At 40.4% G+C, this 14,536-nt stretch overlaps 1 protein-coding gene across 1 annotated transcript; it reads right to left on the bottom strand.

The window, feature by feature from the left end:
* Window positions 1–901: 901 nt before the first annotated feature.
* Window positions 902–8,062, bottom strand: Il12a (interleukin 12A). Its single transcript, XM_004834529.4, has 7 exons — window positions 7,670–8,062; window positions 6,973–7,118; window positions 4,092–4,205; window positions 3,328–3,369; window positions 3,211–3,252; window positions 2,975–3,118; window positions 902–1,477 (listed from the first exon to the last, which is right to left on the bottom strand). The coding sequence occupies exons 1-7, from the start codon at window positions 7,683–7,685 to the stop codon at window positions 1,322–1,324; spliced, it is 660 nt and encodes a 219-aa protein (XP_004834586.4). The 5' UTR covers window positions 7,686–8,062; the 3' UTR covers window positions 902–1,321.
* Window positions 8,063–14,536: the final 6,474 nt, after the last annotated feature.

The following is a 14,536-nucleotide window of genomic DNA, read 5'->3' as shown; positions in this document are numbered from 1 at the left end:
ATCAGATGCCTTCTGTGTGATGAGTGGGCAGTGGGTGACAAGCTGCGCTGTGAGCAAGTTTGCCACATGGGAAGCCCTGCCACTGCTGGCTCATGGGGACCAGGATAGGATCTGGTGGGGAGTAACAACGAGGAGATGTTTTGGATCTTTTGTCCTTTTCTAGTAAGGAACAATAGGATTGTCAAAGTACGAAAATAACATGGCATTCATTGGGTGGAGAGAATCTTTTTAAAATTTACATGGTTTAGAGAATTGTAAAGGTGGAATTTAGTATTTAGCTCATATAAAAGAAATCTCTTAAGTCAGGAAGTTATATATGTGGAAGACAATTATACATGTGGTTCACACAAATGTTCTATATAATTTTAGGCAAATGGAGAGCTTTTCTGTTTGTAATTAAAACTCCCTCCTGAAAGTTCAAAGCATCATAAAAGTCAGAATAACTTAAGTAGAAGTCCTCTTAGTGATGTTTTTCCGAAGAGAAGAATATTATGATTATTTGTCTAACACACTGTGTCACGGGCCTATGGTTAACATTTATGTGTATTTTACCTTTAGACTGAGATGTTGAACAAAAATAAAAAAGCAAACCTCAGAAACCTCAACACTGGTAACCTCAGTGTTGAACCCCATCTAGTCTTACTAGATTCCTTGCAAAATTGAGATTAAGGGAACTGGGAAATGGATGAGGACATGGTGGCCATCTTTGTAAGTCATTTTGTTTACATTTCGTCACAGTTTTCAGGTTTCCAAAAATGTGTATTTTAACACTTAAATGGTCCAATTACATAAGAAACACACAAGAATTATTTTCATTCCATTGCTTTATTATTCAACATTTATGTTTCATATCCATTTGATAAAAATAATTTAATAAATATATAAATAAATATAAGTTAGCTCATATAATTTTATGAATAAAAATATATCAATAAATATTTTAAATAAATGATGCATGAGTGTTTCTCTGAACACTGGTAGAGAAATAGCTTATCAATTCTTGTTCTTCTATTAAAGAGAAAGAAATTCAGGGAGGACATTTTCCCTTGCTAGCAATTTGCTCATAAAAACTTAAAAAATACTTATTAGTAATAAAGTATAAATGTGAAAGTCGCTTGATTAAAGGGTTTGTGTGGACATAGTACCACCACCTTTCAAATGAGGGTACACTAATGTAACAGAAGCTAGAGGACTCTTGTAGGAGTGTAAGTATGACCAGGTGTCCCCCTCTGCCTCCCCAGTTCCTAACCCCAGCTTATTAAAATTTCTTTGGGTCAAATTTTATAAAAGTGACACTGAGGTTGGGAAAGCCCTCAGCCTTTTAGGAAGAATTCAGATAACTCATCATTCTGTCGATAGTGACTGCACGAATTCTGAAAGCATGAAGAAGTATGCAGAGCTTGATTTTAGTTTTATAAAAATCTGGTTCTTCAGAGGAAGGTTTTTGTGGCACAGTCTCACTGTTGACATTCAGGGCCTAGAAGAGCAAATAGTGAGCATAACATATATAGTATTCTAAAGTGAAAACATTCATCTGTAAAAGTGGGTGAAGCCAATATATGCATCAGAGGCTGCAACCCAGTCCCTCCTTACACTCCTAAACCCAACCCAAATGTTATCCCAGCCAGACGGCCCAGCAGAATCTGAGTCAGGAAACATCTCCACACACATGCATCTTCAGTGAGCTCAAAAAGACCCTTAAAGCTGCTTAGAAAATCATCAGCAAGAGTTGTGTTTTAGAAAGGCCCAATTTTGTCAAGATGACATCTGCTGCAATATCTAATTAATTTTTTATAGATTACATTAAGAAGTCCCAGTACTTTTTAGAACAGAGGTTTTGGATTACTATTAATCAGAACTGTCTATCACTGAAAGACCCATTTACTCTAGAAACATTTGTGTAAGAGAAATGAAACTTGCAATAGATTTCCCCAAGTTTAGCCTTTTGATTTGAAAACATATTACAAGGTCTTTGGTTTGAATGATGACCAATACTCTTACTTGCTCATCACAAAAAGCCTGAAAGAAAGGTAAGGTATACAAAGTCATCCCACTTTACAGAGGAGCAAACTGAGGCACAGTGGGGTTAACTGACATGGGCATAGTTGCCTGGTTACTGGCAAAACTGATTCCACCATCCAAATCACCCTTCTTATGGTCCTAAAAATGAAATATCAACTTGTCAACTACAAGTCTCTGCGTGGCAAGATTCTTTGGAACATGCATGAAGTTCACTGCCTTTCAAACAAGTAATATGGCACTAGAGTGCAGATGCACATGTGCGCAGAAATAAAATAATGAAATAAAAAATCAATTACTTTTCCAGACAATGATTTCTGCCATGATATTTTCATCCTACGCCTTAGGCACGAGGCATTCATCTTATTTCTTATCTGCCTATTTGAATGTTTTGTACCAGCATATTATGCTATGCTGGCCGAGAAAATTGGACAGCAAGTTCCTGCCTGAATGTCCCAGGTGATAGGTCATTCTTTTATTTTGTTCACACTTGGTTCAAAATGTGTCATAATACGAGGCCCTACATTTTTCCTCTAGCAATATTTGCTGCCCCCTAGAGGCGAGTGAGAAGATAAGCACAGCAGGATTCTCTGGAAGGAAATCCTGCCTGTGTGTCTTACAGGCTTTAACATGTGGCTTCATTCACCCTCTTCTGTTTCAGTTTCCTCCTTTGCAGAGACCTCATGTGGTTGTTGCACGGATGACAGAAGAAAATGCATGAAATCACCTGCAAAGGGCCTAATGCACACCCCGAGGTCAACAAGTGGGAGGATGGCTTCTGACTGTCCACATTTACACTCCCCCTAGAGGACACCCTTTCTTCAGGGTCTCTCAAAGGTGGATGTGTGGGCCTCTCCTAATCCAGTAAGGGGTGATTTTATTTTCCTTCATCAGTGACACTGCATGGCTACCTTTAGCATGAAAAAGTGCTCTCACTAGTAGGATGAGTCCTTACCTGCATCAACTCATCAATAGCTGAAAGCATGTTTTGATCTAGAAAGATCTGCCTGTTAGGATCCATCAAAAGCTTTGCATTCATGGCCTTGAACTCCAGCTGGTACAGTTTCAAGTCCTCATAGATACTATTAAGGCACAGGGTCTGAATGACATGACAAAATGGAAAAGAAACCATTGGAAAGGACTAAAAACATTACCATCTATTGTATTTGAAGAAAGGGTGGTATTTCTTACCATCAAAAACGAGGTCTTTCTGGAAGTCAGGCAACTCCCATTCTAGAAGAAAGAATAGTTAGACATCAATAACTCAAATTCATCACATGAGAGGAAAACTTTAGTTTTTTTACTTACAGTTATGAAAGAAGTATGTCCAGAAGCCAGGCAGCTCTCATTCTAGAGAAAAAGAGCACATATCAAAGATATTAATTCTTTAAAAATTTTTAAAATATAATACAAGTAGATATTAATAAAGAAAATATTAAAAAGCATTCTATGAAAAAAATTCACAACAATAATTAGAGAATAACAATAATTAATATATCATAATCTTAAAAGAATGGCTAAAATGTTACTCAGAGTCCAAGTTATAGACAAAAAGACTCTCTTACAAGGAAGAAGCAAATGGATAAAAGCACAGAACATTTTTTCAATGAACTAAGAGAAACTAGTAGTATAAATGAAACAAATTAGCATATATATTCTTAATATAAATATGATGTTTCATCTCACTTAAAATAATGAAAAAACACAATATAAAATTCATTTTAAGTATTGTGAAGTGCATAATTTAGGGGTTTTAAGTATATTTACATTGTTGTGACAAAACATATGTCTTTTATATATATTTTTTCAAAATCTAACTTCTTGTTTTGAAACAGAGTCTTACTATGTAGTCTAGGCTTGCCTTGAACTCCCTATGGAGCCCAGGCTGACCTGAATTTGTAACAATCATCTTGCCTGAACCTCATGAGTGCTGGGATTACAGGTGTGTGCCGTCACGCCTGGCCTTCAAAATCTAACTTCTAATGGGCACAAGAAATGTGCAAATTTTTGACAGCTGAGGTTTGGTGCACAGCTTAATTTTATTGTGTACTTGGGAAGAAAGTCTTCCATACCTTGACTAGTTCCAGTGGCACACAGGCTTTCACTGTGCTGGTTTTGTCTTTTGTGATATCTTCATGATCCAACTCTTCAGGAGTACAGGAGTAAAATTCTAGGGTTTGTCTGGCCTATTTAAAAAAAACATGAAGCTCAGTTGTTACTACTAATAAAATGCCTGAAAATGCTTGGCTGGAGCTGGCTGCCCTTATGTTTAGTCTCCTTGACCTGTAGGAAATTTCTGATCTTCATAAGATAAACTAGGTCACTTACATTCTCTTACTCCCTCTCCTCTCCCTTAGCTTAGGACGTATTTCTCTGTTTAACATCTTTTCCCATTATATAAGCACAGTAAGTCATCCCAACAGGCTGTGCTAATCAGCATCTACACCACACTGTGACACTTGCTTCTGGTGAAAACCATTTATTCTTTTGCCAAAGTGCTTCTGTTTTATGAATATATTTCTGAAGTATAACTTCTAAAGGGGAACTGTTAAGGTCACAGCTTGATGGCTATAACAAACATGTGCACCCTAAAGACTAGCTGAGATTTAATTTGCAGTACAAACACATGCAATACACATAGAGAGATGTCATCTTCCCAGCATGCTGGCAAGCGCTGTTGAACAGAATTATGCAAAGCATTTTAAAGAGTCAATGACTTTACGATTGAAGCTTGAGATTATTTTTCCAGTTAACAAGCCCGAAGTGTGCCAGGCACTGTGGTACTAAGGACACAACAAAGAAAAAGACTATAGCATGCTCTGCTGGATTCCAAGTTTAGCTGTGAGGACAAGCAAGTGCCCAAACACTTGTCAGCAGCTGAGAAGTGAGTAAGGGCAGTGAGACTCTAGGAGAGGCCAGAGAGGGATGCAAAGACTTCACTGGAGACCAGCCATTTGCAGGAAGATTAGAGAGTTATGGGTAGAGGAGGGGAGTTTCAGGCTGAGAGAACTGCATGAGTCATGAGCCAAGGCCTGAAAGAGCAGAACACTTCCGGGGCCAAGTAGTATAATCCCTCTCTCAGTTAGATAGTCTAATGCTCTCACCTCTAAAGATGTCCACTTCCCCATCCCTGGAACCTGGGAATATGTCATGTGACATGACAAAGAGGGAATTAAGGTGTAGGTTACCTTCAAGTTGCTAATCAGCCAACCTTATGGCAGAGAGAGACTATCCTGGGGATTGAGGTGGGCCCAGGGTAACCCACCGGGTCTTTATGGATGGGAGAGGGAGATGCAGAAGATAGAGTGATAAAGCAGGAGGAAGAAAAGAGCACCCTGCCCTGGCTTATTTTTTCTTTTGTGGTGCTGGGCATGGAACCTAGGGCCTTATGCATGTCAGGCAAGTAGTCTGCCAGTGAGCTAAACCCCAGTACAAGGGAGCCTGAACCCAGAATGCAGGAGCTTCTAGAATCTTGAACAGGCCGGATAACACATTCTTCCATTCTCCTAAAACATTTTCTTAAAGCCACTGAATTTGTGGTAATCTGTGACAGTAGCCACAGAAAATGCACACACTGTTCTTTAGGTGTCTAGCAGCCCTAGGCAACTATTATTTAAGCAAGAGAGAGAGAGAGAGAGAATATGAATGTGGGCCCTGTGTGGGTTCTTCAGATCTTTTCAAAGAAAGCTGAAAATTTAGATTCTTACATGAAAGTTTCAATTTTTCAATACGATCCAATTCAAATATCAAAATAAAATAAAATAAAAACAATATGGGTAACACTGTACAAATCTATGGCACTATGAATCCCATGCATCTGCCACCTCTGTTTTCTGTAGCTTCTGGTTAGTTTGCTCTGAAAAATTTGACCAAGTCATGGTATAAAAAACCATCAAATTGAATTCTGTAATGTTTTGACCTTCAGCACTACATCTGGGCATACAAGAGTTAGTTTTATCACATATAGCATCTATTTAAATCAGAGCACCTACATCTTATCCATATTGAACCTTTCTCCAGGAAACAAAGCACTTAACTCTGCTGGTTTCACTTGCTGAGCCTCCCTTTTAATTAAGATTGATTGAACCATGAGGCGCAATTGGCAATCCATTATGAAAGATAAGAAGGGAAGAAGCAAGGACCTTCTTTAAAAAGTTCTTGTGGTCTTGAGCTTATTTAAAAAATTTCAAGAAGGTAAAAGGATGCCCTCCCCACCCCCGGTGTTGGTGGAGATGAAACCCATGTTCTCAGACATAGTTAAGCAAATAGTCTACCACTGAGTTACCCATCCCTATGATATCTGTTAAAACATTGGTCTTTGCCTTGTGCAACAAAAGCAAGAGCTAAGTGGAGCAGTTATAATAAAAAGGAATAGAATTTAGTTTGCATTCAAATATGAAATCTGAAAAAAAGAATGATGCTGTAAAGAAAATTGGACAACTCTTCCCTAAAAAATGAAAGCTGGACACGCTGTCATAGCCCTCCTTGAGATGTGCTGCCCTGACACAGAACTGCATCACCACACTAGATGCTGGCAAGCAATGGAAGGGAGAATCTAATTTAGCTCTGCAGCTCAGACAGTGCAGACAACGCATCTAATAACTGTTTTCTGGATCAACATGCAATATCAGAAAAACAGTGTGCACCTGACAAAATTTCACCCATGTCGGCAGGCTGTGGAGACCACTATTTTAAATATCCATTTTCCTCTCTGTAGACACAGCCCAAATGAATGCCATTTGAATTTATTACCACCCTTGCTGTCTCTGGGGAAACAGTTTCATTGAGACTAGTTAATAGTAGAGCCATTTGTAAAGTTCTTTGTCTTCTCCTGACAGCTACAGCTGAACTACAATTTCCTTGCAGCTCCTCTGGGTACCAGTGTGGGGTCAGTGACATTCTTCAGGCAGAGCGCTGTGAGCCAGGGAGAAGGACACAGACAGCGGAGCTCACCTTTTGAAGCGTGCTGCTCACTGCGCTCAGCAGGGTTTGGGAGTGGTTAAGGCACTGGAACGTTTCTCTGACCGTTGTGGCCCTAGGGAGGCTCCTGGCCCAACTGAGATGGACTGGGAGGACAATGGTGGCCAAAAGTAGGAAGCCTGGAAGGGAAGCGAGGTGGGCTGAGGGGCTTGTCAGTGGGGTTGACTTGCAGCTATATTCCAGCCATTCTGGTCCTCTTTACTCCTCCACCCCTGGTACTAACCTCCCTCCCCCAGTTCCTATGAATCAAAGTTTTAGAGAGCAGCATTCAGTTCTAGGGCTAGAAGCCAGCTTCCTGGGAGTGCCCAGGATAAGCTGGGACAAGGGTGTAGGACTCAGGGGGCCCTCAGAGAAAGCCTTCACTTTTGGGTAGAGAAACTGAGGCCAGGCAGCTAAGGGACTTGTTCAGACTCAGGCCACTGTGTTTTGAAAACAGCGGCGTGACCAAGCCTCGGTTTGGAGTTGGCTGTGACTTGCCTTCATATAGCTGTAGCTCCCAGGCTGGGACTCAGTTTCTTGTGTGTGCAGTGGGCTTAATGATAGCTCACGCGCTGTTCCCAAATGAAAAGAGACAATGCCTTATCAAGCGCAGGGCCGATTGCCTGCCAGGCTCCCCTTGACCAGTCCGGGCTTCCTGCCTCCTGTCCCGGCCCGCCCGCCAGGTACTCACTGAGCGAAGGACCCATGTTGAGCCGGCTGTGCGGACCCCGAGCGGCAGTTGGATGCAGGCCGGTGGGCGCAGCAGGTGAGGCGGCGGTTGGCAGCTGATCCAGGGGGCCACATTTTTATAATTGCCTGGAGGCGCGGCAGGACTTTCCCGGGACGAGGGCTCTTGCTTTCTCTGTCTGTCTCCCACTGCATCAGCTTTTCAGTGACACGTGCGGTCGTCCGGGCCGCGGGGCTGGCGGCGCTTTCGGATTAACTCAGAGTGCCCGGCTGCACTAGTTCCGGGACCGTCCCTCAGACTCCCACAGCGTCTGAGCGAAAGCGAAATCAGCTCAGAGTCGCCCCCACCACATCCTCGGTCCCTTCCTGGCTTCGTCCAGAAGCCCCCGCCCCAGCCACGGACCCCCACCCTCCCGCGCATAGCGCCCCCTCAAGGAGCACAGGGGAGGTGACACACTTCGCTCTCCTGTGTCAGAGATGTGCTAGGAGTTGGTGAACACCTGCCTGATTCTGGGTCACTCACTCACCATCCTTTCTCTCAGGTGGCCCAGTCTGTGCCAGGCCGAAGGTGTCCCAGGCTTTGGGGGCGCTCCCACACCAAATCTGATGTTCTGTTCACGCGTCATCTCTTAAACATGCAGAGTCAAACTAAGATGGCTATACAGTAAGTATACTCTTAGGGAATCTAGTTTCTGACAGTGTGGGAGAGAACAGTTAGGATCTGGCAAGGACGGTGCGCACGGTCCTGGGAGGAAAGGCTTGGAATGAGAATGCAACTGAGCAGGAACAATGGGGTCCTGGAGGTAGCAAAGGCTCCTGGGAGCAGCTGCCCCACACCCGGGTGTGAAAAAGCAAGTAGGTATTCAGTTCCTTCCAGTAGGATGTGGAAACAGGAATCAGAGTACATTCAGGCAGGGTGGAGGGAGGTAGGGGCTGGGGGGTCCTTGTGTCCCTGCAGAGTGTGAGGGTGGACTGCTGGAGAAGCCTTGTGGTGAGGGTAGTGGATGCCATACTCAGGAGGGTGCTTCTGTTTTGAGGGTGGTAGGAGTCTTCTAGGGTTCTAGGCAGTGAGATGTGGTTAGATTTGCGTGATAGAAAGGTCCCTTTAATCAGAGTGTGGAGGGGGTCAGGGGCAGAGCAGAGGGAGCAGTTGGCAGGGTATTGTTCCATCTCCTCCAGGATGGAGAAAAGAGAGTGGGCATACTGGATTCTCAGAGTGGCAATGGACCAAAACTTGGTAATTTCTCAGGTGGGAGGGAGAGGAAGGCACCGAGAATGGCCAAATGGAGGTTGTTCCAGTTTCTGAAGCAGAGGTTATTGTAACAGGGCAGTGAGTTTGGAGCAGACAGAAAATGTTGTATTTTGGAGGTGTTGGGTGTGAGGTTCTTGTGGGACTTTTCCGTTCACTCATTTCTACTCTAAGCCTTAGTCACTGTGTGTGTAGGAGGAGGGATTGTTTGGCCATCAACTTGGAGCCTCCAATGGGCCTTGCTGCACTCAGGCCTGAGGAATTCCCATCTGGAGCTGCTTCTTTTGTACAGATGCACCAGTCTCAATGATGAGATGCCTTTGGGTGCTTCTTCCTTCTTGTGTGTGGGGCTGCATGGAAGTCTGGATTGAGGAGCTCATGGTACGCTTTGAGGCGCTATCATGGAAACTCAGGAGGGTTGACCTCTGCTGAAGATGAGATTATGAGGCCAATGAGGAGAAAGCAGCACTGGTCCAGCCCAACCCCCTGACTCAGTTGTTGGCATCAGCTTCCTTCGGTGAATCATCTGTGGAAGGTGATGAAGCGGTACTGTAGGGACTTTTAGATGTGTATAAAGTAAGAGATGTGGCTATTCACTAAGGCCCCTTTCAGTGCTGTTGTCTGTGAATTCCCCATGGGGAAACAGACTGACTGACCGTCAGAAATAATGACGGTTAGTAGTATATGTGAAACAAATGACAGGTGCAGAACTGTGTTGTGCCACAGGGGTTTAGGATGGATGTAAAAGTACTTAAAGTAAGAATGAAGTTAAGTTTATCACAACTGAGCTATTTCTCCCCTAGAAGAGCTATCTCCTATGGAAAAGTAATTTCTACTACAGAGATGAACACAAGGCTTCTGTTCAGAATGAATTTTTGCCACCACATACAGTTTCTGACCTACCCTTCTGTGAAACATTTTCCTAACATATTGTACATATTCTAGCCAAGATGAAACAAATACTTCTTTTCACAGTAAGATTACTTTTCTATAGGAGACAGTATTTGCCCAGGATTACTATTACATAGTGTCCAGCACTATGTTAGAGATTTTGGTCAATGCTCTAAGGAAAGAAAGAGAAATGAGAGATTTAGACATTGGAAAGAAAGAGTTAAAACTGTCAGTTTTAGAAAACTAATATATGAAACCAACAAGCAAACACAAACTAACAAACAAAAAACTAAACAAAACAAACAAAAACTAAACCATAGTGAATAGACCAACTACTAGAAATAAAAAGAGAATTCAGTAACTTCACAGGATACTCATGTTGTCTTTAAAAAAACTAACCAGGCTGAGGATGTAGCTCAGTGGTAGAGTATATGCCTGGCATTCACTAGGCCCTGGGCTGAATATATAGCACCAAAAAATAAAAATTAAAAAAAGGAAATTAAAAATTAACTGAATTTTTCTGCATCTGTAAAAAGTCAATTAGGAAATACTAAAAACAAGGTAACATTCATAGTATTAGCTAAACTATAAAGTAGTTGACTATAGAGAGTCAGTGCAGTGGCTAAGTGTAAGGACTTTAAATTATTTGAATCCAGGCCCTGCTACTTACTTTCAGTGTATTCTTAGAAAGTTAGTTATCTTTCTGGGTGCAGTTTCCTGATCTGGAAAATGAATACAATAAAAATACCTGTAGTAAATACAGAATTGTGACTTTACATGAGTTAGTTTAATTATGGAAGACTCTTTGGAGAAAAATTTAAAGATTTAAGTAAAAATATAGTGTGATTTCATCAAATAATTCTATACCCTTGAGTGGAAAGCCTCAGTATATAAAAAGCATGTGTCTCTTCCAACTAATTTCCATATTCAATTAAATACCAATATAAATTATGAATAAATCTGAAAAATTTAGTAATAAACTTACTTTAAAATGTATGTATAAGACTAAAGCCCATGAATATATAAGCTAAACTTGTAAAAGAACAATGAATAAGCAGACTAACTTTATCTGATATGGACATGGTTCAAAAAACATATCTCAAAGCAGTAGTAATAAAAATAGAGGTATTGGCAAAAGGACAAACATATAGATCATTGAAAAAATAAACTAGAGATAGATTAATACATATGGGTATTTAGTATAAGACACAAGTGATACTCAGATCACTGAGGAAAGCATGAAGTGTTTGCTAGAAAATGCTCACTACCTCTTCCCTTTTGTGACCATTGCTAAAGTAGTAGTGACCAAAATGAAATTCAATTCTTTTGTGACTTCTGGCTGAAGCAAGAACCACAAAAGGCATTTCAGTGCAGCTGTCTGCAATGGCAGGAAGACTATTCTTCATGCCTTTCCAAGGAGATAAAATAGAAACATGATGTCCCATTCATCCACATCTGAAAGGGATGACAAAGTTCAGGTTGTGTTAGGACGTTATAAAGGCCAGCAAATTGAAGTAGCAGTCCAGGTTTACAAGAAGATATGTTGCCTGCACTGGATGGGAGCATGAGAAAAGGCTAATGGCACAGCTGTCCATGTGGGCATCCACTCTAGCAAGGTGTTTATCAGCAGACTGAAACTGTACAAAGACCACGAAAAGTCCGTGAAGAAAAAGCCAAAGTTTTCTAAGTAGAAAAAGAAAAGGGCAAATATGAGGAAAAATCAATTAAGGAGATATAGGAATAAAATAATCTTATGTGTGACTTTCTTTTCTCCTCCTTCCCTTCTGCTCTCCCTCTCCTTTTTCTTCTTCCAAAGGGTCTCACACTGTTGCTCAGGCTGGCCCTGAACTACTGGGCTTTCTGCCTCAGTGTAGCTGAAGCTATAGGTCTGTGTCACCATGCTCAGCTATTCCTAATAAATAGACAAGTTCATAGTCATAGGCCCTGAACAGAAGGCTATATATCTTTGGTGCCATAATTTAGGATTTCCATCCATGTAAGAAGTAAAATCCCAAAGGGGCTTGTGATCAACTGAAATGGTAGATCTGCACTTATATGTCAGCGCTGTAGATGTTAGGGTCCTTTATAACATAACAAGGGCTTTACTTTCTGTTTTCCTGTCATTCTAGTCCATAGCTGTCATTGAATTTGAGCATATGAGCAGGTGCCTGCATAACGTCAGACAATTGGAGAGCCAGCACAGCTCCAGACCTAAAAATTGGGCTATCAGAAGTAACAAGAGGAACTTTATATTCCTTGTTATATACTGAGCCCCAGTATGACATACTGAGAACCTGGTTCTATGGAGCTCTTTCATCTTTGGTGAAGAATTGCCTCAAAGAAGGAGGAAAATAGTGAGTGAATTGAGCCAGAAAAAGCTACAAAACTGAAGGAACTTTGAACCTATGACCAAAAGACCTAAGTTGTAGCCCATTTCTGCTACTTGATAGTTGTATGGGCCTGAACAAGGCACTTGTTTTCCTAATTTTATGATGTATTTGCAAATTGGAGGTACTAATCTTTGGTTGTTCTAGTTTTGTTATGTAGATCAGATTATATAATGAACAGGTAATATTTTTGTAAGTAGTAGAGGGTCATCAATATTGAACTATCCCTCTACAGTGTGAAGTATAGTTACTATTTGTGGATTAAGGCACACATATCAGTTTCTTCCATAACTGCCCTTTGGACTATGATATTTTAAGTGATGATTTCCAAATGGGAGGAGGAGGAGTTAGAATCCTAAGTGACTCATAAAAGCTACAAGCAAATTCACAAGTCCCTTGTTTCCGCTCACCAATCCCGTACAACAAAAAGCACACCAAAGCCCTCTTCTTATCAGACAGTATCAAGAGAGCAGGATGATTTCAGCCAAAATCAAGCCCACCGACCCACCACAAACATCACAGATGTGCATAGTGAGTCCTATCTCTCTCACCACCTGCCAGTTAGAGTCATTGGGTTGCCCTTCTCTAATCCCAGGAAATGGTAAATAAGAAAACTAGGAAAACCTGTTTTTCTCCCGTGAGACTTTTACAACGTCTCTTAAAGTTTTCTGGCATTCTTTTAACAAACAGACTTGTGGAATTTCCCAGAAACGACTTAATTTTCTCAGTTAACAAGCTTCTTGTGATCAATTCTTACAACTAGATAGCTGAATTCTACAATTTCCCACAGTGGCCTACTTTTGTTTTTATGTATTTAAATTTTTTTTTTTTTTGCTGTTCTGGGGATTAAACCCACAGACTCACACATGCTAGGCAAGATCTCTACCACTGAGCTACATCCCTAACCCAAAAGTAATTTTAAATACAGAGTATGTTCAAAATTCCAAAGGTAAGGCTTCAACTTTAGTAACTGATGGTTACTAAACTGATGGTTACTGATAGTTATCATATACTTCTGTTTATTTGGAGACCCACAGAGTGGGAAATTTACAGGGTCTGAAGATGCTGATGTCAGGGAAAGCAGAAAGAATAGGACATATTTAGGCATATTTAATGTCTAATAAATATGCAGCTCTATAAAAAGATTAAACAAATGTTTTCTTTTTGTTTCTTTGTTTTTGGTAGTGGGGATTGAACTTGGGTCCTTGCACCTGCACAGCAGGCGGTGAAACCACTGAGCTAAATCCCCTGCCCAACAAATGTATTCTTGTAGTGCAATAAAAAATGATCTATTTTGTATTTTAGTTTAATAATTTTAATTGGCTTTATTGTTTGTTAGACTACATTTCATTCCATAAAATAGAAGTATTTCAATGAGCTCAGTGGAAGAGGTTGGTTTTATCAAAAGAAAAAAGAAAAGGGCCGAAGAAAGTAGGAACAAAAAACCTAAAAAAGCATATTGGTCATTTCAGAGTTTCTTCCTTGTAATGAAGGGACAGGGAAACAGAGCAATAGAAAAAGAATTGATTGGTTAGCATCAGTTTGCCTCAGGTTATTTTTTGTATGTGTGTGAAAGGGTTAAGACAGAAGGGACTTTATTATTATGCCAATTAAAACTGGCTTGTTTGGGAAATTTGGCTGTCATCTTTCTAATATTAATTTCTCAGATGACCAGAAAAACAGATTAGTTTCAGTTTGGCGATGTGAAACTTTAGCATGAGTGACTCCATTTTGTTTTTCAGCTTGGTCTGTGGGGCCTAGTATATGAGCTTACTTCAAAATGATGGCCTTCTGTAATTTTTTTTAAACAATAGACTCTCAAGAAATAGTTATTCAGTAAATAAATAAACACTCCTTTAGAGGGCAGTTTGGGGCTATATAATAAAATATAACATGATATGTAACTTTGACTTAGTTAATTCTACTTCTTAGAATTTATTTTAAGGAGCTAACAGTGTAGGTGAGAAATGATATACATAAGGTTAGTCACAGGATTGTTTATGGTAATGGAGAGAGAAAAACAGAGAGATATCTAACTATCCACTAATGTTACATTGTGATAAATCAGTTAAAAGGACATTATGATATGGAAAATGTTTATGAAATAGTGAGGAGTGGAGAAAATTAATTCTGGAACAGCATATATGAAATGATTACATTCTAATAAGATTTGATCCAATTCCACTTGTATCTTAGCATAAAGTAATATATGGAAAGGTATTTGGCAAAATATTAACAGTGTGTAGGAGTGGGATTTGGATGATATGAGCAAGCTTTGGGGTAATCTCTAATGAGTTTTGTATATTCCTGTGTAATTTTTGAAATAAACTTCTTTGGAGAGGTG

The sequence above is a fragment of the Heterocephalus glaber genome, unplaced genomic scaffold, assembly GCF_053883595.1.
Source record: "Heterocephalus glaber isolate CG9 unplaced genomic scaffold, H.glaber_assembly_v1.0 deba00001504, whole genome shotgun sequence".
In the NCBI taxonomy this organism is placed as follows: Eukaryota; Metazoa; Chordata; class Mammalia; order Rodentia; family Bathyergidae; genus Heterocephalus; species Heterocephalus glaber.
Note: the sequence above shows the minus strand (reverse complement) of the source record. Positions and strands in the feature narration are given on the sequence as shown.